The sequence below is a fragment of the Orussus abietinus genome, unplaced genomic scaffold, assembly GCF_000612105.2.
Source record: "Orussus abietinus isolate OABI.00-Male unplaced genomic scaffold, Oabi_2.0 scaffold15, whole genome shotgun sequence".
In the NCBI taxonomy this organism is placed as follows: domain Eukaryota; kingdom Metazoa; phylum Arthropoda; class Insecta; order Hymenoptera; family Orussidae; genus Orussus; species Orussus abietinus.
The window spans coordinates 535,975-557,308 of NW_019396010.1; the positions used below are offsets into that span (position 1 = coordinate 535,975).

Consider the following 21,334-nt stretch of genomic DNA (forward strand, 5'->3'; position numbering starts at 1 on the left):
TCGCGATGCCAAGATGGCGGCCTTCCTCAGCTCGAGCTGGAACAATTAGAACGTTACCTTATACTCGTTGCAATAGGTATTACCGGGTATGCCGGACGTTTCCAGGATTTCAGGAGATCTCCAGAGGAATCGCTGACGTAAAGTGCGGCTCTCCTCGTGGGAAGCAACTCGGTATTGTTAGAAAATTCTTGAGAATTATAGTTCGAATTACCGAGAGAGCGTTGGCGACCGTGGCGTCATCTGGCAGCGGCAGACGGAACCTCGTACCCAACTCGCCGGTCGATCACCGGAGGGATACCTGCTTTGCCTCTGGTGGGTCGCGGTAGCGCAACGGTGGCGTCGTCTAGCGGCGCGACTCGGCGGGCTAGCGTAACTAAGATGGCGACCGGAGGGTAGGGCCGGGCTAGGCGCTCCGCAAGGAAGGTGGTTTCCTCACCGCGGCACGTCCAGGAAATTCCGGTAAGCGAGAGAACGTCGACGCGCTGGCGCTCGCCGCCCAGTCCGGAAAGTCCGACGACCGAGCGGTCGTCGCGACAGGTCGCGGCTCGCTCCTGGTCGACCTCGTCGCCTCGATCGGGGCGCGCGCTCGGGTCGGTCGGAAAGTTCGATGCGTGCGGCGCGGTGATGCACGCGTGTGCGCTGCTCCTCTTTCCCGTTCCGATATTTTTTTTTTCTCATCAATTGCAGCGCCGATGGCTCGCCCGGCCTGCGAGCCCCTGGAAGCGGACCGAACGAGCGTCGCAGCTCGCCGACGCTTTATTTTAATCCCCGGCCCACCGCGGCCTTCCGATCACAATTTTTCATCCTCCATTTTCACCGACAAATCCCACGTATGACGTTTTTTTTTTTCCACTATAATCCCATTGAAATGTAATATCGTTAACTGGGTATATTTAGAACGAGAGACTCTCTGGTGGCGGGCGCCTCTTGTGTTTCCGTTCTTTTTCGATTCTTCCGTCTCCGTCGCCTTCTCATAATCCTTCCGGTCTTTACAGAGGTCCCGCGCGTCTCTCACTCGCATGGACGCCGACCGATACTTAGCCGTTCCCTCATCGACGACCGATTTCGGATCTCCCTCGCATGCGAACCAGCACGTAGGTGTTCCGGTGGACCGAGAATTGGCTTTGGTATTTTTAATCCACTCCCCCGTTGGTAACCGATCTCAAACCCGACTTGCACGCCACGCGCACGTTAGCGCTCCGTGGGTATAAAATTTGCTTTAGGGTTTCTAATGAATCTCGTTATCGCTAACCGATTTTTAATCTCCCTCGCGACGCGCCCGTAGACGTACTCTTGGACATGGAACTGGCTTTGGCATCTCTACTCGTTCTCTTTCAGGTGGTGGCGGTCTCCCTCTTCCACTCTACTAACCAGGCGCCGGCGTGCTAACCGTAGTTAAGCGTCTCCCGAGGAGTCATCCCGGCGTAAGAGCGAAAACCAAAAATAAATCCCAGAAACAAACGAGCCTGGACCCTCAGCCTCGTCCACTAACCTCGAACCCGGAGCCGCGTCGAGAGTATCTCGCAGAGCCCGAAGGGAGCAAGAAATACCCGCGGCGAGACCGAAGCACTGCGGTACATCCACTCACGATAACAGAGGCTCTACACCAAAGAAACCAAAGCAAACCCACCATCGGGTGACATCGTCTCCGGGAGCATCCGACTCGAAGACCTCCGCAAAGAGTGAAAACCAAAGCTTAGGTTAGTAAAGCGAAATTAAACCGCAGGATATATATTCGCATACCGCGTGGAGAATTTCTATATCCGTATATCTATATCTCCGTGTATATGGACGTGCACTGGTAGCCATAATTAGCGATAAGTAGAAGGGTCATCGCGAGCGCCGCGCACAGCGGGCGACATCGATGCCCGCCGACGTCGCGACGTCGCGGCGCTCCTCGAGGGGCCTCGTCGGGCGAGGTCCCTCGCGATCGATCGCCGGGGACCTCGGCGGCGTCGGTCTGGGTCGAGCGGTGACATCGACGCCGGGGAGCGGCGTCGGTCTGGCGGTGGGTCGCGGCGCCCCCGAGAAGGCGCCTCTCCCGCGGTAATCCTCGATTAGGGGGAGAGCGACCGGCGGGGTCAGAGTTCATCCTCGGCGGTCACCGTCGCGGGGGGAGGGAGAGGCGCCCCGGCCGGCGTCGCGTATCGACCGCGAATCGCGCATGCGTCGGGAAAGCGCGCAATCGCGCGAACTACGGGGTCGCGAGGACGGAGGCGAGGCGCGACGCCGACGTCGGTCAGTCGTTGGACGGCGGCGGCGGGTCCTGCGTCCGGCCAGACGCCGCGGCGCCGACCCGGCCACCCGGTGACTGCAACGCCCGCGCAGGAGAGGAGCCCCTGGTCGAGTCCCGGGCCGGCGAGGACCCTGGGAGCACCGCGACGCGGGAGAGGGAAGGAGAGGAGACGAGGAAACGGTCCTAAGGAGCGAGGTCGACTCTCGAGTCCGTATCTCCGCGATAAGGGGCGGCCGGCCGATAAGCGCGCCGCTCCGGTGTTTGCCGAGCCGAGGCGAGCGGCGGGAGGGGGGGAGATAAAACGCGGCCAACGCCGGGGACTCCGAGTCGATCCGGATCGATCCTCGGCGACGAGGATGGAAAAGGGGACCGGCGCGCCCGGGCGTCGAACTCTCCGAGGGTGGAGGGAGGAAGAGAGACTCGGTGGGGTGGTTTTCAATCGTACGAAGGGAGACCGTGAAGGGAGTTCCTAGTGAGGAGGGAGAGGAAGAGGGAAGAGGATCGAAGAAGAGGAATGACCAACACCCAGCAGACGATCCCTGGCCAGGCCTCCGCTGCCGAGCAGCCCAGGGAGGAGATGCGCTTCACGGAGCTCCTGCCGGTGGAGAAGTCCAGGATAGAGGAGACCGTCGATGGGAAGGACGCCGACGCCACCGATGCTCTCAAGGCGCTCAGGAGCTTCTCCAGGAGCCTCGTCGGCGAGTACGCCGCGCAGATGCTCGACTTCGCGCCGAGTACCGACGCGGTGGACTTCGCGGTCGAGGACCCACCCAGGGTCGTGGTGGAGAAGAAGTCCGGGGATTCCGGAAAGGCGGTGCCGAGAAAGCGGAGAGGCAACAAGCAAGGTGGAGAGGACGGAGGAAGGGAGAAGAAGCCGGGGAGGAAGCGGCAGCGCCAGAGAGTGGACGAGCACGTGGAACACGTGGACGAGAGCAGGGAAATCTACGAATTTCGGCAAGAGGTCTGTTCTAGGGTGGAGGAGACCGAGGGCGAGTCCGTGGATCCCATCCTCGTCCCCAGCACGGCGTTCGACGAGGAGATCGTCCTTGCCACCCCGGAGGCCCCCACCTGCGAGGAAAGCCTTCGCAGGAGGATCAACGCCATCATCAGGGCGAACTACGTCTTCGAGCGGGAGAACAACAACGTCGCGCATGGGGACGACGACGGAGACACCCTGGGCGCCCCGACGACGGGACAGCTCGAGCTTAATCCAGAGCAGGTGAAGAAGTACAGGTGCGTCGCCTGCAGTGCTAGGTTCAAGGGGAGCGGCGGTTTGCGGAACCACTACAAGGTGGTCCACGCAACCGGGCCCATCTTCACGTGCAATGAGTGCGGCAAGGGATTCCCCCTGAAGGAGAGGCTGAAGCTCCATGTGAGGACGCACACCGGGTTCAAGCCGTACAAGTGCCCGGAGTGCGACAAGAGCTTCGCGCGCGGCGGTCAACTGGTGCAACATCGCAGAACCCACAGCCAGGTCAAACCCTACCGCTGCGCTCTCTGCTCGGGGACCTTCACCTGCGCCGCCAACCTGGCGCTTCATGTGAAGCGACACAACGGCCAGAAGGACCACAAGTGCGAGATCTGCGGCCGCGGGTTCGTCCGGCGGGACGCCTTGAAAAAGCACCTGGAGTGCCTCCACCGGGACGTCAAGTCCTTCCTGTGCGTCATCTGCAACAAGACGTTCAAGGGTCACCTGCCCCAACATATGCGCACTCACGCCCAGGACCGACCTCACGGGTGCGCGACCTGCGGTCAGCGCTTCGCCCAGAAGTCCCAGCTGACCGTCCACCTGAGGACCCACTCCGGACAGCGGCCTTTCCGCTGCCTAGTCTGCTGGCAGGCCTTCGCCCACTCCACCGCCCTGAAACTCCACACCAGGAGGCACACCGGAGAACGGCCCTTCAAGTGCGCCGAGTGCAACGCCGGGTTCACTCAGCTCCCCCACTGGAAGAAGCACATGAAGTGCATCCACGGGAGAAGCGAGCCCTACCGGTGCTCCCGCTGCGGAAGCTTCTTCAGGATCAAGAACGACCTGGAGGCTCACGAGAAGGACTGCATGCCCGGTGTCTCCGACGACGCCCTCACCCAACCCATCTGCGCTCTTCAAGGGGTCACGACAATCTCCGCCGCGATGCTTCCTCGCTACCGGGTCATGACCGTCGAGAAGATGAGGCTGTTGCTCGCCGTGCTTCTAAAACGGATCTCCAAACCCCGCAGGCTGGACGAACTGGGCTTCGGAAAGCGGCTCATCGACGAGGTCCTCGTCGACTCCCTCATCGCAGCGGGCAAGGACCCCGCCAAATCGGAAGGCCTGGGGGAACTAGATGTCCTCAGGAGGAACCTGGAAACCTTCCTCGAGTGGACCGTACCTAGAGAGCACTGGGAGAATTTTCGCAGGATGGGCAAGACGCCGGAAGACATCCTGGAGACCCTCACCGCGATTTAGGACCCTGAGAGCCTAATTTCGGCTCGGAGACGAGAACCCTGGAGATCTTGGGGTCCTTCTCGAGATGCCCTTCGTCCTGTGGGGAATGTTAGGGCCTGAAGAGGACACCAAAGACCCTGAAGATCCTTGTGGTAACTTCGAGTTATGCCTCGGAGGAGCCGCGGGTCCTTGCCATAGTCCTTACCGAGGAAGCCGAGACGCTCTTTGACCCTCCTCGAGGACGCCACGGGTTTCGAGGGAACTCTGAACTCCTTTGATGATTTTCCCAGCACCCGAAGGGGTCCAGTTTCATTTTTCGGGCTCCGGGTTCCCTCGTCACTAAAACACTTGCCATACTCTCACTCGCGTTTCGCGCCCCAATGCGAGGACCTAGGTTAGGACTCCTTTATTACGTTTAGTTGTACCTCCGGGTCGCTTAACTGAAATGAAACGCGAAAGAAGAGTTAAGTTTATTTATGTTCCTGCTAGGCTGAGAAAGATTCTAACGTTGTTACGGTTTTACCCATGTAGAATGTAGAGGAGTCGCCGCTGAACGTTACGTTTTTACGTGGTCGTGATTATATCGTTTACGCGTAGTATATGCATACACCCGCATTACACATTATATCTATATACAACGCACGAGAATACGCATATATCGGTATATATATGAGAAGTATATGAGATTCGATTATGTGTTCAAAGGCGACGCACGCGAGTCCACCCTACTAGATAGATAGGTGTAAGTCAATGTGACCAGACAATAATGCGAATTCGCAAGATCGGCTATTGTATATTAGCATTTAGCGGAAAACCGACGCGCTAGTAGGTTGCGGGTCATTTTGGATCTCCGTTTCCAAATCAAATTGATGCACCACCTATTATCGAATTCTTCGATCCACGAAGAACCTCTCCAGGATCCGATCGCCACATTACCCCGAGATTAATTATCCACGTGGTCCGGAAAAAAAAAAAAAATCTAAAGGGTTCCCTCGAGGATCCTCGTCGATCGGGAAATAAAAAAAGGAAATGAGAAAAGGTGCTCAAGGAGCGACCTTCGACTCGTCGGTCTCTCGGCATTACTCGGTGCTTCGTGTGGTTTTACTTTTTTTTATTCCGTTTCCCCTTTATCTTTAATTTGCCCGTTACAGGAGGATTGAATGGTTCTACTTGTTTCTAGGGTGGAGGGATTTTCCCGAAGCTCTTATCCAAATCGGAAACTTAACAAGCCCAAAGATTTAGTTAACTATTTCGTTGCCAAAAGGGTCGGTTCACGACCCGCGTCGTTTTAGGTTTATCCCGTTTAACGGAGACTTTGCGTTCGTTGGAGGAGAAATGAAAAATATATATATAGATACATAGATATATACATACATTATATATTATATATGGAGAGAGAGACAATTAGGAAAGCGTGTAGAGAAATGCGCGGCAAGGGAGGCACGTATGCATTAATGCATAGACCGACGTCGAGCCCGGAGGCACTTTATCGTTTTCAAATTTATTCCGGAGATCGGATCGGCGGTTTGCTTCACTTCTAATGCAAATCGGTGTCGCCGGCACTGAATAAAGATCGAGGCCAGCCGATCTGACCTTCCGAAGGCTCGGGTCGACGGTTTTGCGCCTTTGTCGACACGATGTGACGGTGCCAAAGCGATGCCGGACTCGCGGAAAAGGAAATTAAACGGCCACCGAAAGACCGCGATGATAGACCGCTTTAGGTTCTCTAGGTTCTATTGTGTTATGCCAATTTTCAGAGCTTTATGTTTACCAGAGACGAGGGGGATTTTTTAGTGCCCTGTTCCGTTCGAGTTTCCCCAGGAAAATGGGGAAAAGGCGGAAGGATGACTCCTGGCCGAAAATCCTAAACGAGGACGGACCGGGGCAGACTGTTTAAGTTTAGTGCCATAAATTCTGTTGTTACTGCTGATGTATCGTACGATCAGTGATTCGAATAAACGTTGCCTCTTTTAGATTCAATGAGGGCGAGTCATTGGACGATGGAACTTGGGCTGACTTCTAAGTCATTGTTTTAAGCAAGACGGTGCACGACTTCGCGTTGACTCGACTGACTGTAGATGATCGAGGAGAAATGATTAATCCGCTTCTTTTTTTTTTTCCTTTTAAAATTTTCGGTACGTTCCTATGGAAAAATTTAATGTGCAATCGGAGATGGATTAGCCGATCGTTAACTCGTTTGGTTTCTTAAGCGTCGTTGATTTTCCTAGGTAGTTGAAGGTTTAACTAATCGTAGAGGAGGATGAATCGAATGTGATCGATAATAATTAGGTGTAAGACGACTTACAATCTTGTCATTATAAGACGCTAAATCAAAGTGTCCGAGTATCGAGACGTACTGTGTGTATCGACGTTGTTTGTATCAAAAGCGCCTGTGGTATAAAAAAAAATACATTTGCACCTACATATATGTATGTACGCACGATAAAAATATTCCGACTCTATCACCGTGACATCGGGTTCCTTCAGAAAGTATTTCATGAATTTTTGATAATGATATTTTACTTACAAATAGTAACCACAAGCTTAGATGTATTAAAAATATTTTCATAGCATTGGATATCATATATATATATATACGTTATAAATGAAAGGAATATTTAACCAGTCTAATACGCGACATACTTTGGGCGTGTATATCACGGCAGAGTTTATAATATCACGATTTAATCCAGTCTTTTGTGATTAATTGAAGCCACTGGTATTTCTTACCACTTGCGATATTCCATCGTTGAAAGTGCATGATAACCAGCGACAAAACATTCATCGTAAAGCACGTTTATTGGTCCTGCCAGGACATGACGAAGTATTGCTTGAGATCCACCGAGAGATTTTTTACCCTCAGGAACTATAAAGGAAAAAAGAATTATTAAGATATATTTTACATCTAATTAATTCCTAAACGTAACTCGATTATCGATCTTTAATCTCACCGATACATCGGAGTTGTAATCGAATTCTGCAGTATTGTTGTTCAGGAGCACGGTTTTTACGGGATTCTTCACCCCGAAGATCTCTATTGTATCCAGAATCATGATCTCGTCAAAGGAACCTTTTTTCATGTCCACATTGGAGAGCATCTGATTCTGGACCGTGAAGAATATCCATTGATACAGTCCATACTCCACCGTGTCTGTTGACGATATAATAAATGTGAAAATCTGGCCCGAATATTTTTTTACGATTTATGTTTTTCCCTGCGTACCCAAACTGTCACCGTCGTCCCAGTACAACTCCCCTTTGGCCATTCCAGACTCGTCAAGAGCTACTATCAGTTGAAATTTGTTTCTTCTACTAGCTGTGGTTGTGAGGCCAGGTTCTTGAGCTGGTAAAATTGATCCTCCACGGATGAACAGAGGTATCGTATCAACAGGTGCTCCGATAGTAAAATATTCCCCAATAGAGGGCTGCGACATTTTAGTATGGAAATCGTACCAAATACCACGAGGAAGATAGGCTCGTACTGCTAGTGCGCCCTGCACGATTCAATTGATAATACGATTATTCTCTAATATTTCATGTCAACGAGATTTAGGTCTGGGAAGAAATCAACATGTACCTCATCAAGTACAGGAACGATCATCAGACCGCTTCCCCATAAAAACTGCGAATCAATGTCGTACGTAGTGGTATCATTGGTGAATCTAAAAGAAAATGTTTAATTGTCGATTAATTGCTGATAGTAACCGCAGCATTTAATTTTCCTGTAGCTGAGAAGCTTGCAATACTCACTCGAAAAATAGGGGGCGAGCCACGGTCTCTCCAAACCGATGGGCACGGTAAAAAAGTGTATAGAGATAAGGCAACAGCCGATAGCGAATCGACAAAGCTTTCTTCGTGGAGTTAACCACCAACTCACCCATGGCCACAGGATCTTGTTCCTGGACAAAGCGATATTAAAAGAAAATTATCGCCTGATTATCTGTGGCGATAAATGGACATTTAGTCATGTCGCACTTACTATCGCGTCATCCGTGTTGTGATTACGCATGAATGGATAGAATGCACCAAGCTGCATCCAACGGTTGCACAAAGCTTCCGTCGTATTGCCATTAAATCCACAAATGTCCGCCCCTACCAGAGGGATTTGGAAAAGGCTGTAGGATAAGATGTCCGGGATGCTCATTCGCATGTCATGCCTGGAAAGGTATTGCCGTGAATTCATTAGAACGACTGCACCGACATTAACGACGTTAAAATGCATCGCATACCATAAAGAGGTATCGTCTCCCGTCCAATGTCCACTATAAAATCCCTGACCTTCCCACGTCGATCGAGAAATAATGAAAGGCCTCTTTCCTCTGATTTTCTTAAGTGCTCTAAGAAATAAGTCACGTTTGGTACCGTTAATGATATCTATTATTAATTAGATATTTGGAAACGAGCAACGGGTACATGACATACCGATTAGAAGCGACCGCCTGACTTATACCGTATGTGTTGTGGAGATTATAATGCGGCCCCAAATAATGTTGAGCATTCATGCATATGGTTTTCGTCGCCAGATAATTGTCCAAAATATGAGGAATGTACGGAGGGTAGTCCAAGTCGTTGTGGGAACATCCATTTTCTTTGCCGTTGTAAAAATTGGACGGGTCGTTCATGTCCTGCATTGTTAAGAGTAATCAAAGATGGAGGTATGAAACGTCAGGTTAATTTCAATCCATGGAGAAATATTCTTCCCGGATAGAAATACTTACGATCCATATTCCATCGAAGGCGAACTTATCGTGCAAGTCGCTCATCATCTTGAGGTAATAGTCCGGCGTTTTTGGATTCGTAAAATCAGGCCATACCGTTAAACCTAAATTCCAAACCTTCCCGAAAATCGGTTCGTTTGAAGTACCATCCTTGATGAGTAGACCTTCTTTATATGCCTCGTCATAAGGTGGATATGTACCTTCTTTCTCCGATGCACCTATTCCGGCGTCGATCAATGGTACATAATGCATTCCCACCTGCGAAGAGAGAATCAGAATAAATCTACGTCTTGAATCCCGGAATTCTAGAAAAACTTACAGCGTGAATTTCATCCACGAATTTCGGCAAATCCTTGAACGTGTCCTTGTTGTAGGTAAAATCGTTGTTTCTCTCCATGTAGTCCAGATCGTTCCATTGCACGTCCTAAAACATATTTCTCGTGTCAATTCTTAAGAACATCTTTGTTATCTAAAAAAAGAATGATTGGGATTTAATTACAAATGGAATTTGCGCTGCCCTAGTTCGATTCCACACTTCCTTAGTCTTCTCTAAGGTTCCGTATCCATATCTGAAAAGAAATAAATCGTAATTTACAGAGTAAGGAGCGAAACGAAATATCAAAAAGGGCAGAAATTAAATTACTTGCCTACATAAATGAAAACCGAGACCCCAGTATGGTGGTAGAAATGGTTTGCCAACGATAGCTGAGTATTGCTGGAGGACATTCTCCGGCGTTGGTCCCATGAAGAAGTATATGTCGATGATACCTCCAATAGTTCTAAATGTTATACCCGGTGTGGGTTGTAAGATGACATCTAAAAGTTCGATACTTTGAAGAACAAATCGTACATTTGTTTTTAATACGTTTATCTATAGCTTCCCTACCCATGGCATTGCTATTAAGGAACAAGACTCCATGACAGTTACCACTATTTTCAATCATGAGGTAAAATGGATGGGAACCGTACAAGTTTGCCTAAGTCATACAAAATAATGTGAGTAATATCTCCAATTTATGTATATAAAGTAGGAAGTATTGACGCATAAGTACTTGGTCCATTATGTAATGATCTCTATTGAACAAAGTAAACAACTGCCAGTTAGTGTTTAACTTCAAATGGGTTTGGTGTTCCCCTAGTCCATATATATTATGCGAAGGCACTAGAGCACTTATCTGTAGAAATTGATCAGCAAAAATGAAACCACCAGGATCAAGTGTATTGAATCTGCATAGAGAATTATGTTATTCGAAAACTACTCTAAGTTATCTGGAGAAAAATTTATTATAAACAGTAAATAAAGAAGACTTTTCTCTGACATGGAAGTGCCATCTGCTGCTCGAGTAACATTAAAACCAAATTTAGACTTGTCTGTATCAAGACGGTATTTTGCATCTGGTACCCTTGTTGTAAACGGTTTTGGATCAGATCTTAAGGGCCATGGTGGTTCGTACCGTTTATTTTCAGGATCATAAATCTGTAACTTGTTTAATTATAGTATATACATTTTACCAATAATAGTTATAAAGTATACCTTAACACGCAGAGTCGAGCTGTCAATACTGCTTGCTTCAACCTTTATTATGTTTATATCCTTTTTGTAAAATGAATTAGCCGAAAGCTTCATATAACCAGAGAAGTCGTTATTAATGTGGCTATAATTTAGATAGCTGTATTGACGCCAATAGGGTGGATAATAACAGTATGGCGTATCTAAAATGTTTTGTTCCTTGTCAAATGTCGATAACGGTCTCCAACAACACCTTCGACTTTCACACGACCATTGCGATGCTCCACTTTCTGGGTGGCAATCAAATCTCAATTCTAAGGGTACGTTCAAACATTGTTTTGATTTATATTTTTGAAAATGCCGTATCGATAGATAAGGCTTTTGTTTTTGTAACGTATGATCCAAAACATCAGTCCCAGTATCATTCACTGAATTCAACATTTCGTTTCTCCTGTGCTCCTCTTCAGTCTTGCGTTGAAACATACGATACATCCTATGGCTACGAGTAATGAGGGCGTAAGAAGTGTAAATCAGTAATAGAAATATGGTAATGCTCAAAAGACATTTAAAAAAAATACGCATTTTGCGTGATATTTTCTTCTCTGAATTCTGAAAAGAATTCGAGTCTTTTGGAAGTACTCCAATTTTATTTTCCATCTCAGTACTTAATCCCGACTTAAATTGTGGTTCTTCAAGATGTGGTATTGACGTATACACGTTGTTTACTGTGGTTCTCATATTCAGCCTCTAACTCCCAAGAACAAACAGCTCACTTTGATACAGATACAACGATAATTACGCGTAATTCTCGAAACAGTACTTAAATGTTATAGGTTAGGTGGATCGCAGCAGACGCAGTCTACAGCCTCTACCAGAGATGAGTTGAGAGATTCACGGGAAGGATCGAGCGACTGCGTCTTGTGCGACCTCCGGTGGAGGATGCAGACGGCTAATCCTTATGGGATGACACCGATTCGCGAACTAGCTGTGAAGTAGAATTTAATTAAGATAAAATTTTTCACCTTCTCGTAATTTAAATATGGTAAGTGAAGGGTAAAATCAAAGAGGGCGCCACGAGTGCTCTTCCCTTACCATCAAAAGCGAGCAGGGTCAGTAAGCTTGCTTGCTTGAGCGTCCTTGCTCGTGAGCAATCTCCAAACTCTGATTGTTTATTGAAACCGGCATGTGTTCGGCGTTTATTTTTTCAATATAATATCATTTGGAAACATGTCTGGAGATTTCGAGATCATCGTTGGAACGTACGAACAGTTTTTACTCGGTTACAAGATTCATCAAGTCAAAGATGTAAGTCCACACGCTTAATAGAGATCGTATAAATAGGTTAAGTTAACTGTACCAAAGGAATAGAGTTTATTCATCATTCTACGATCGGTCATTGTTTGTATATCGCACATTTCTTTAAATACTGTTTTAGGAATTAAAACTTGAACGTAGTTTTGCTACTCACAGTCACCAGTCCAGTATACGTAGCGTTTCTAGCAGGAAACACTATTTAGCATCAGCTGGTGCCGATGATTTGGTATCGCTCTATGATATGCGACCTAGAGTTGAGTCAGGTAGATTAGCGCATCATAATGGTAATGATTACACTTTATTCTCAATTAAATTATTAAATGACAATGACGTGGTTGCGATTGAGTTCTGATATTTTTTGTAGGGACAATAAATGTCATAGAATTTACACCAGATGCATCGCATCTGTTAACGGGTAGCAGCGATGGCAGTATATCCATTGTGCGTTGTGGTAACTGGCAATTGGAAAAGCACTGGCAAAAGGCACACAAAGGTTTCCCTGTAAATACTTTAGCGATTCATCCCAGTGGAAAAATAGCTCTATCAGCAGGAGGGGATGGTGTGCTTAGAACGTGGAACCTAATAAAGGGGCGACCTGCTTATGCTACAAATTTGGTTCCAAGAATGAAACTTCAAGCGAAACATATTTCTGTAATTAAATGGAGTCCTAATGGAGAAATGTACTTGGTGGCAGCGAACTGCATGATCGATGTATACTTTGTAGAGACAGCTGGTATTGTTAACGAAATCAAATTTGATTCAAAAGTTATTTGTGCAGATTTTTTAAACGATGATAAAATTGTAGTCGGTCATGAAAATGGACAGGTTACGTTATATGATATTAAAAATTCCACTAATATTTTCCAAGTAACCGTACATGACAGTAGGGTAAAATGTATATCAACACATGGTCGCTTTTTAGTTACCGCTTCCAGTTCTGGAAAAATAACTCTGTGGAAAATTTTGAAAAGGAAATTGAATTTATTGGCTAGTGTCAAATGTGGAGCAAGAATAACTTGTCTCACCCTAGCTTTGCCCTGTGAAGATGTGAGGATCAAAACAGACGAAATAACAGAAGTAACCAATACAGGGGATTAATAAATCTATTTCACATTGTTCAACCCAGTGTCAATATCAAAACCGCTTTCCTTCTGTTTTTTTAATTATTGCACAAACAAAACTAGAATTCAAAGCTGAATTTTAATATCGATACCAGTTGAACTCAGTTTCCACATCGTTAAACTATAAGTATTAGAGCTAAATTTCCACTGACTGCATAATGTTTCTAAAATGCAGCATAAATCGGAAACATCTTGAATACTTTCAGTATCTTCTTTTCAAGCCTTTAATATTCCCATCCAATAACTTCAGCACTTCTCTAGAGTATTTTTCCACATATTACATTAATAATCCCTTACTTTCCTTTCTTACAAATTATTATCCTTCAATTACTTACGAGCACTAATTTTTTAGGCTATTACCAGCGCGTGTAATAAATTATATACATTTTGTCGAGGTCAGTCTATGTACAGTTAATCAATGGGAAATTCCATAAGACGATGTTTTGAAGAGAGGATACTAATCCGAACAAATCTTGATGTCTCTCCTGCTCCGAAGTATCGACTTACTATGCCCGATAGTAAGTGATTATTAAATTATATAACGCACTCACTGTCATAAAGCAGCTTATTCACAGTTGCTCGCTTTTGACATCGATTCCGTCCATCAATACCGATTAGCTTATGAGCGATTAAGCCTTCCGATGACTCGTGTGAAAATCGAACTTGTCTCCTAGCACTTGAAGAACATCGAGGCTTCTTGCGAGCAGACTCGTTCATGAATGGAGCTCTTTATTCCTTAATCATCGCCCTTGGTACACTCTCACTGCTGCGTACTACCACAGAATACATTTATGTGGTGGGTTCATGGGGCTTCCAACTGGGCATTTCCAAGCTTCCGCGAACTCGGCATTATTCGACAAGGTCCCGATAACCCGAAAATGATTTGGAGCATGGACACCCTCGATAAGCTTCGACTTGAGTGCTCCATTGGTATAATTCCCACACCAGACCTGAAACACGACATTACTTGGTAAATTGCACATTTCCTACCCAACCCCAAAAATTAAATTCTCGCAATTTAACGCCACCGGCCAAAATAATTATCTACATCTGACACTAAATTCTGGCGAACGAAATTTCAGATGCGAAACCGAGAAAATGTCCTTTGCGGAGGAACCAAGACCCATGAACTAGGAAGCGAAATTTTCATCTCTTTGATAGACATGTAGAGGGAACTGAGGATTACTTGTGCGAAGCCCAGGAAGAACAATTGTTCTTGATTGTACACCGTCAGACCGGGCAAAGCCTGCTGACTCGAGTTCCGGGCCTTCAGTCTTTGATAAGCCCTGTACGCCTCTCTTATGCCGCCATTGTCGGCGATATTTTCACCTTGAGTGTTGATTCCGTTTACCTGAAACATGATCGGTCGTGCTGAAACCTTGAGGGGTAAAAAATCCACGGAATTAATTCCTATATCTTCCGCGGAATAGTTTCCAGAGTCTGACGTCTCGACGGAAGACCTCCATGCGTTTGTTAGACCCGCGATGGACGCGTTTTGCAATATCTCGTGCACTTTGAACGTGCAGATTTCCACGAGGAACATTAAACACGCATTTCGGCCATTAATGGGGCGAACGGGAGAAAGGGTAATGGTCGAGAGATCGTCTTCGCAGCCTCCGCGATATCGTGCGGTTGTGCATAGAAATGGCCATCCGCGCTTTTCTAATTCGCCTACGGTCTGCCACTTACCGTGAAATTGTTACCCAGCTCTGGAAGGTGATACTTGCCGTATTGCTCGATGATACATTCGACCTTCTCGTAATAATGGAGCAGCGTCTCGTCGCTCCACCACTGTCTGAGATTGCCGTTCTCGTCGTATCTGCGACCTGGTAGAAAAATAGAAGAGAGAGAAAAATCCAGCAACGTCGCGGGGAATAATTGTCTCGAGGTGTCGACTGGTCGCGGGATCGCGAAAAAAAAATATCCAGGGTACCTACAAACCTTGGTCGTCGAATCCGTGGGTGAGCTCGTGGCCCATAATCGCGCCCATGGCCCCGTAGTTGATCGATCTGTTTCAAGAGCCCGTAGTGAGACATCGTAAAAATAACTCGGCGCAAGGAACGGCTCGTAAAACATCGTTACGATTCCCTCCGGTTTAAAAGGACATTCCTTCGAATCAAGCCAACCTTATTATCTGCCCCTGTCAATAGACGCGCCACTTTGCGCGCGGTTAGAGAGGAATAAAGAAATCAGAGAGCGTCACGACGAGCCGTTTCTTATCGCCAAGTCGCGGAATTGGGTCGAAGGTCTGCGATCTTACGTACTCTAGGCCGTTTCCGTAAAAGGGAGGGTGAAGGATGCCCGCTGGAAATGCTGAAAGCATAGGAGAAGGCTGATTACGAGGTCTCTCGGATTCAGCCGGGTCGATTTCGAGGATCTTTCGTTGACTTACTGACTGAGTTCAGAATCGCGCTGTAGAACGCGTTCACGGTCGTCCCCGTTGATATCCACCTGTCCTTGTCGGGCTTTTCCCGCAGGCTGTTCAGGCTCTTCTTCGCCCCCACATTCGTCAGCTTCAGGAACGTGTCGAAGAGCTTGCCCTCGACCACCTCGACCTAGAGGGTTGGATTTAAATTTTTTCTCTCGGAGTTTCGGACGCGTTAAGGCTCGTTGAACTTGGCGGAAGACTCTCTCACCCCGTCGTAGAACTTTTCCAACTTCTTCGGGTCCGTGATCCACTCCGGGAACCCTACGAAGGGTCTCATGGCGTGCAACTTCCGGTGAGCCCTTGCCCTGGTCCCCACGTCCATCCAGTCCAGCTCGGTTACCATCTCGTCGAAGGCTGCCCTGACGTCCGTCAGCATCTCTAGGGCCTTTGCAAATAATTAATTAGAAACTCGACGTACAGAGATCATCCCTAATTCCTTCGGCAAAGCCGAATGGCGATACCTTCTCGCGCGACCGCTCATTGAAATGCCGCTGGACGTAAACGTAACTAAGAGCCATTCCGAAATTGGAGTTGACGTTTCCCGTGCATCCTTTCCACCGAGGGGTCTTCTCCTTCAGACCGAAGACCTTCTGCGAGAAGACGAAACCTAGGTCGCGGAACTTCTGCAGGGTCAATGGCGCGACTGTCGAGTACACGCTCCACCAGATGAATCTACCTGAAGAATTGATACGTTTCCATCAGTCTGATAAGAATTGCAAGTCGCGAGAGGTACCGACCAACGGTCCTCGGCGAGGTGGCCGCCAGGAGTTGCGGCAACTCCTGCAGGTAACGCAGGTCCATGATGATCACTCTGTCGATCGACGGCTCCAACGTGACGTTGGTGTCGTGGAAGACTGCCTCCAAGTAATCGGTCCAGTTCCACTGAAAGGATTCGTCACGCGGATAATGAAATTCAGGTCGGAACTTTTCCCGGACTTTTTTTTTCATCTTATTTTCTCGTTTACCTGTTGGGCGTGTAGATCGGTCAATTGTTGCAACTCGTTGATCGTCACGTCATGGAACAGGTGGTTTGCGCTCCTCCTCTGCTCGGGAGTCGTCATGATCTGTGAAAATGATATGAAGAAATATGCGAAGAATAATTATGACGCTTGGAACTGGCCCGAGCTCTTTAAATCTTCCTTTCATTTCTTTTCTCGTTTCAAGAAGACCGACCCGCGCGAGTTTCGTGCTGAAGTCCAGAAGCTCCGTGGCGAATTCTTGACTCTTGTTCCCAGCTCCTGCTAGCTCTACCATCGCCGCCACGTATTTTTTATATTCCAAAAGCTCCGACTTGAAGCGCTGGGGGTCGAGCAAATAGCGTTCACTGAATCCTGGGGACACTTGCTCCATCTGCGAGGACAAGGGCAGGATTAGGACCGAATGAAACCCTTGGCAGGACGATCTTCAAAGTAGTCTGGACCTCACCATCATCCGATTTCGCGTGGTGTCCCTGACATCCTCGCTGATATAAAAATTCACCAGCAGGTTCAATCCTAACGCTCTCTGCGCTACCCCCGTTATCCTGGAGACGTCCAGAGGGGTTGCGGTCTCGTTGAAGGGTGGATCCTTTGGAAGACCAACCTTCCCGAGGACATCGTAAATCGGCTGCAAGCCCAGAGCCTCTACTCTAGCTGGAATTAAAAGTACATCGCAGATAAGGTCGAAACTTCCTCAAAGAAAAAAAAAAAATTCTCAAATCTGCAGATATTTTTCATTTGCTTCTTTCATTGTTTCTGGAACACCCACCGGTGTCCATGCAGGTCTTGTAAAGAGTCCTGGCCAGTTTGACGGGCTTCAGGTCCTCCTTGCGATCCGACTCTTCCAGCAGGATCCTCAGGTTCTTCAGGAGCTCCTCCCTCAGCAGGCTCAGCTGGTCCCAGGATGTCTGACTCTGAGGGATCGGATTTTTGTTGATCCATCCACCGCAGGCGAAGTTGTAGAAGTCCTGGCAAGGGTCTACCGATCGATTCATCGCTCCTATCACTCTGGCGGCTGAAATTCAGAGATCGATGTTAAAACTGACCTCGGTCACGCTAAAGGGGTGCGCCTCTTTGGAGGACCTTCCTGCGATCCGAAACGCGTTCACGGGCATCTGGGTACGCGTCCTTTGATCCTCCCTAATGGGAAGGAATTGCCAATGCTGCACTTTTGTATTCGGCTCTGATTAATTTTCCCAATCAAGGTCAGCCCTGGCGCGCCTTGCACGCTAGATCGAACCTTACATGGCTTTACAGATCGTGACCTAACCCAATATACTCCGATCGATGTGATTCTATTAAAGTATCTGGTCCTTGGCCAAGGAGACGTCGAATTGATCTCACGTAGCTGGACTCGAGAATCTAATCGAACGTGAGTTATCATTGCTTTATCATTCGACAACCCCGTAAAGGACTGATTTTTTTAGTACCTTGTGCCTTCCTGCTTCACGTTTTTGATATGGACTCGATTTCAAGGATAATCCCGAGGATTTCTCAGGTTTACCTGTCCTGATGCAGTCCTCGGTCTGGCACATCTCCCTGTAGGCTTCCTTCCTTGAAAAAGCCACCTGCAGCGTCAGCGTCACTATCAGCGCTATCACCGCCACCGCCAGCAGGCCGACGACGATGGCCAGCTTCGTCTCCTTCTGGCTCTGCTTTTCATCTCGAAATAGGGTCCTGCGGTTCGGGGAATCCTTCCGAGGGGTGGTCTCGATCGGCAGCTCGCCGGATCGCCGGATGCGGATTATCCGGAAGTACCAGGGGTTCGAAGGGCACGAGGGCCGAGACGGGGAGGTCGGACTCCCAGACTGCCTGGCGCCCTCGGGACTCCGGCCTCCGTCCTCGGGATCGTTGACCTAAAAAAATAAGAATCACGGAGGAAGGATTCGCGCAGGCTTCCGCTCTTCGTAGAGGAGAGAGGGAAGAGATAGAAGAAAGCGAAAAGAACGAACAATGAGAAAATAGAGGAACGGATCCTCTCCTCCGGGGAGAAGGTCGAGTTATCGGCGAACTGGCCTTGATTTTCCCGGCCCGGTCTCTGGAACAACCCCGGATGAGAGATTCGTTCCACGCGTTCCTCTTGCGTGCGTCTTCGACTCGCCTTGTCCCAGAAACGGACCGCGTCGGGCGCGAAATCGGAGAGGGGCCTCTCGGAGGAAACCAGGCCGGGAAAAAAGACCCACCGGAAACGCTTCTTTCGTCCTATTTTTCCCCTTTCCCGGGGAGATGCGCGAGAATCGGTGCTTTCGGCTGGACCGATCGAGATGCCGCTCGCGGGCGTAAATGACGCCCGGGGGGGTGACTTCTTTTTCCGGCAGTGATTTATGATCGGGTCGTGCACCGACCACTTCTAAAGATAGATGCACTTTTCTCACAGAAGAGGAGGACGGAAGAAAGACTCCGGGTGACCCGAAATACCCCGAGACTCTTTGTATTTTCATAAAGCGCCGTCGGGATCCTCCGCTCACCTTGTACCGCATCTTCTGCTCCCCTCTACCCTCCGTGGCTGCGTACCCTGAGGAACCAGGAGAGACGGCGATTACTATCGGCGAGCTTTCTTCCCCTCGGATGCACGTGAGCCCGACCGATTGGCATCGATATCCGACGATAACGCGAGAAGCTTCACCGCTGATTAATAATCCCTCTACTCGTTAGACACCCACTATTGTACTTTTTTAAACGAGCGCTATCAGCCGCGCTTTATCGGGACCCGAAAATCGGATAACGTCCCGACATGGAGCACAGCCGAGGGCATTCGGCTCAGATCAATCGGATCAACCTCGAGGGGGACAGAAAAAAGGAATCGGCGCGCCCATCCGTCCGACTTCGAACTCGCGAAGCTACAAAGGCTTCGAGGTGCGCGCCGGCCCTCCTATTATATACTCACCGAGAGGAGTTTTTTTTTTCCCCCCTCTATTTCGAGGCGCGAATCGGGCGAATCGCTCGAATCGCTCGAAAAGTCCTGCCAGGAGCAGGAGTCTTCTCAGGGGGAGGGCATGCCCTGCGGAAGGGGCCGACTCCGAGGAGTCTCTCAGGGGTACCGGAAGTCGGTGCCGAGACTCATCGGCGAGATTTCCCAGTTCGGATTCGCGATTCGCCCGATTTATCCCGCCTCGTGGCGATGTTACGCGAATCGCGTTTGACCGACTCTTATCGGCCCCGTGGAGACCGAGTCGCAAACGCGGCTCGCTGTCAACTGGAGTAAAGTTCGGCCGGGCGATCGAGTGAGACCACTCGTTGGCGGATCCGGATCCCTCCTCTCGCGGTGCCGTGCCCTCCGAGGAGAGCGCGGATGCGAGGAGCCGGAGGTGGCGGGAACGTCGCAAGCTCCCATCCAAGGCACGTTTTTCTTCGGCCACTTGCCCCGAGGAGGCCTCCGCGGGTATTTCGGAGGCGCCCTCGATGCGGAGCTTTTGAGCGATAGGAGAAATCACCGGGGAACCTGGTTATTAATTATTGATCTTAAAAGCCGAAACCTTCGGATCTCCGGGAGATGTCTTGCAACGCTTCGGTACCCTCGAGAGGAAAGGAGTACTTGGAACTTCTCCCCGCAGGGTACCACTACCGTCACCACCGGTTGCTTCTTTGTCAATTTTGGAGCACTCTCTTGGGAAGGGACTTCGTAAGAGTCTAGGCGATGATCTCGATGTAGAATCAGTGAAATTTGATAAAAAGGTTTAGAAGGAGTGGTAGAGTCTTTGAGGGGTATAACGTTGCCGCGAGGGGAGAGGACGAGGCGGAAGTACCCGGGACCATCTTCGACGCGATCCGCACCCCTACTCCGGAAAGATCGGATTCGCGGGCATCGGCGTCGGCTTCGACGCCGCCTCGGTACGCCCCAGTGCGACGTAATCGGTCAATTCCCCGACTAACTGCTCGATTAGATTGCACTTTATCTCGCTTCTTTGACCCGGCGAGACCCGGTCCGCTCTCCTTGGCTAGGAAGCGTCCCTGCCTTTGTCGCGTCAATTGACAGGGCTCCGGAATGGCCGGATGCTGCGCTTCCGGGTCGACTTCCGGTCACCGCGCTGCGATTTCCTCCCTCGAGGGAAACCTCCTCCGATTCGCACGACTCTTCCCCGGTTTCCTTCCCTTCGGTGAACCGACCAAAGGGAAGGCGAGGAGAAGCTCGCTCGATCGGATCGCAAACTTGGGGCGAATCGCGCGACGGCGGATGACACCTCGCAAAAAACCTGGCGACGTCTTCGCGCCAATTTCCACGGGACGCGCAATCGTCTCGGCTCGCGGCGTCGATCGTCCATGGAAACGAGGACTTTTCTTTCAATTCGATTAAGCGTTACTTCTTACGTAGACGAGAAGTGCCTCGTTCAATTCGTCTAATTCGCTCGATTCGCCCGTTTTGACCAATTCGCTCAATTCGCCCAATTTACCGTGAGATGCGGTATTACAATCTATCGGCGATAAGAGCTCGTCGAGGCCTGGAGGTTTCCCGGATCTCTCCTGCGGAGCCCCGAAAGGACGCGAAAGAGTCGAAAGCCGCGGCGAAAGTCGCCCTCTCGTTCGCCACGCGTTTCCGTCTTTTCCTCGCGGCGGTCTCCGCTCTCGGACAGACGAACCGGCGGTTCCGAGGATATCCCCGACACC

The 21,334-nt window shown here is 49.2% G+C and overlaps 4 protein-coding genes across 8 annotated transcripts; 2 read left to right on the forward strand and 2 right to left on the reverse strand.

Annotated features, from left to right (window-relative positions):
- The first annotated feature begins 380 nt into the window (after positions 1–380).
- Positions 381–6,641, forward strand: LOC105696491 (zinc finger protein 708). Of its 3 annotated transcripts, none has more exons than XM_023434480.1 (3): positions 384–459; positions 996–1,094; positions 1,339–6,641. In XM_023434480.1, exon 3 carries the CDS (start codon positions 2,751–2,753, stop codon positions 4,680–4,682), a length of 1,932 nt encoding a protein of 643 aa, XP_023290248.1. In that variant the 5' UTR covers positions 384–459; positions 996–1,094; positions 1,339–2,750; the 3' UTR covers positions 4,683–6,641. The 3 variants fall into 3 exon arrangements, with proteins under 3 accessions (XP_012274421.1, XP_023290248.1, XP_012274423.1); XM_012419000.2 differs by lacking the exon at positions 996–1,094 and adding an exon at positions 688–830 and having other exon boundaries at positions 404–459; XM_012418998.2 differs by lacking the exon at positions 996–1,094 and having other exon boundaries at positions 381–459.
- Positions 6,642–7,190: 549 nt separating this feature from the next.
- On the reverse strand, positions 7,191–11,760 carry LOC105696488 (lysosomal alpha-glucosidase). Its single transcript, XM_012418993.2, has 16 exons — positions 10,914–11,760; positions 10,699–10,856; positions 10,432–10,606; positions 10,266–10,356; positions 10,027–10,195; positions 9,879–9,948; positions 9,699–9,803; positions 9,380–9,637; positions 9,084–9,286; positions 8,891–8,998; positions 8,641–8,818; positions 8,412–8,560; positions 8,239–8,323; positions 7,885–8,155; positions 7,613–7,812; positions 7,191–7,527 (listed from the first exon to the last, which is right to left on the reverse strand). Exons 1-16 carry the CDS (start codon positions 11,625–11,627, stop codon positions 7,459–7,461), a joined length of 3,003 nt encoding a protein of 1,000 aa, XP_012274416.1. The 5' UTR covers positions 11,628–11,760; the 3' UTR covers positions 7,191–7,458.
- Positions 11,761–12,028: 268 nt separating this feature from the next.
- LOC105696492 (p21-activated protein kinase-interacting protein 1-like) lies at positions 12,029–13,898 on the forward strand. Its single transcript, XM_012419001.1, has 3 exons — positions 12,029–12,194; positions 12,325–12,487; positions 12,568–13,898. Exons 1-3 carry the CDS (start codon positions 12,117–12,119, stop codon positions 13,299–13,301), a joined length of 975 nt encoding a protein of 324 aa, XP_012274424.1. The 5' UTR covers positions 12,029–12,116; the 3' UTR covers positions 13,302–13,898.
- Positions 13,289–20,646, reverse strand: LOC105696489 (neprilysin-4). 3 transcript variants are annotated; one of them, XM_012418994.2, is made up of 16 exons: positions 19,617–20,646; positions 19,198–19,244; positions 18,234–18,585; positions 17,499–17,744; positions 17,178–17,383; positions 16,926–17,102; positions 16,718–16,816; positions 16,490–16,634; positions 16,214–16,428; positions 15,961–16,137; positions 15,717–15,879; positions 15,589–15,637; positions 15,266–15,333; positions 15,014–15,150; positions 14,511–14,675; positions 13,289–14,274 (listed from the first exon to the last, which is right to left on the reverse strand). In XM_012418994.2, exons 2-16 carry the CDS (start codon positions 19,207–19,209, stop codon positions 14,098–14,100), a joined length of 2,388 nt encoding a protein of 795 aa, XP_012274417.1. In that variant the 5' UTR covers positions 19,210–19,244; positions 19,617–20,646; the 3' UTR covers positions 13,289–14,097. The 3 variants fall into 3 exon arrangements, with proteins under 3 accessions (XP_012274417.1, XP_023290247.1, XP_012274418.1); XM_023434479.1 differs by lacking the exon at positions 19,617–20,646 and having other exon boundaries at positions 19,198–19,568; XM_012418995.1 differs by lacking the exons at positions 13,289–14,274; positions 19,617–20,646 and having other exon boundaries at positions 14,543–14,675; positions 15,262–15,333; positions 19,198–19,568.
- Between the last annotated feature and the right edge of the window lie 688 nt (positions 20,647–21,334).

Coding starts and splice junctions, on each gene's coding strand:
- LOC105696491 (XM_012418998.2), top strand. CDS start 2,751: ATGACCAACACCCAGCAGACGATCCCTGGCCAGGCCTCCGCTGCCGAG.
- LOC105696488 (XM_012418993.2), bottom strand. CDS start 11,627: ATGAGAACCACAGTAAACAACGTGTATACGTCAATACCACATCTTGAA. Junction 10,857..10,913: donor GCTCGACTCTGCGTGTTAAG/GTATACTTTATA, acceptor AACAAGTTACAG/ATTTATGATCCTGAAAATAA. Junction 9,638..9,698: donor TCGTGGATGAAATTCACGCT/GTAAGTTTTTCT, acceptor CTCTCTTCGCAG/GTGGGAATGCATTATGTACC.
- LOC105696492 (XM_012419001.1), top strand. CDS start 12,117: ATGTCTGGAGATTTCGAGATCATCGTTGGAACGTACGAACAGTTTTTA. Junction 12,195..12,324: donor AGATTCATCAAGTCAAAGAT/GTAAGTCCACAC, acceptor ATACTGTTTTAG/GAATTAAAACTTGAACGTAG. Junction 12,488..12,567: donor TAGATTAGCGCATCATAATG/GTAATGATTACA, acceptor TATTTTTTGTAG/GGACAATAAATGTCATAGAA.
- LOC105696489 (XM_012418994.2), bottom strand. Junction 17,745..18,233: donor CGAGGACTGCATCAGGACAG/GTAAACCTGAGA, acceptor TCTGAATTTCAG/CCGCCAGAGTGATAGGAGCG. Junction 14,275..14,510: donor TCTTCCTGGGCTTCGCACAA/GTAATCCTCAGT, acceptor GTCGTGTTTCAG/GTCTGGTGTGGGAATTATAC.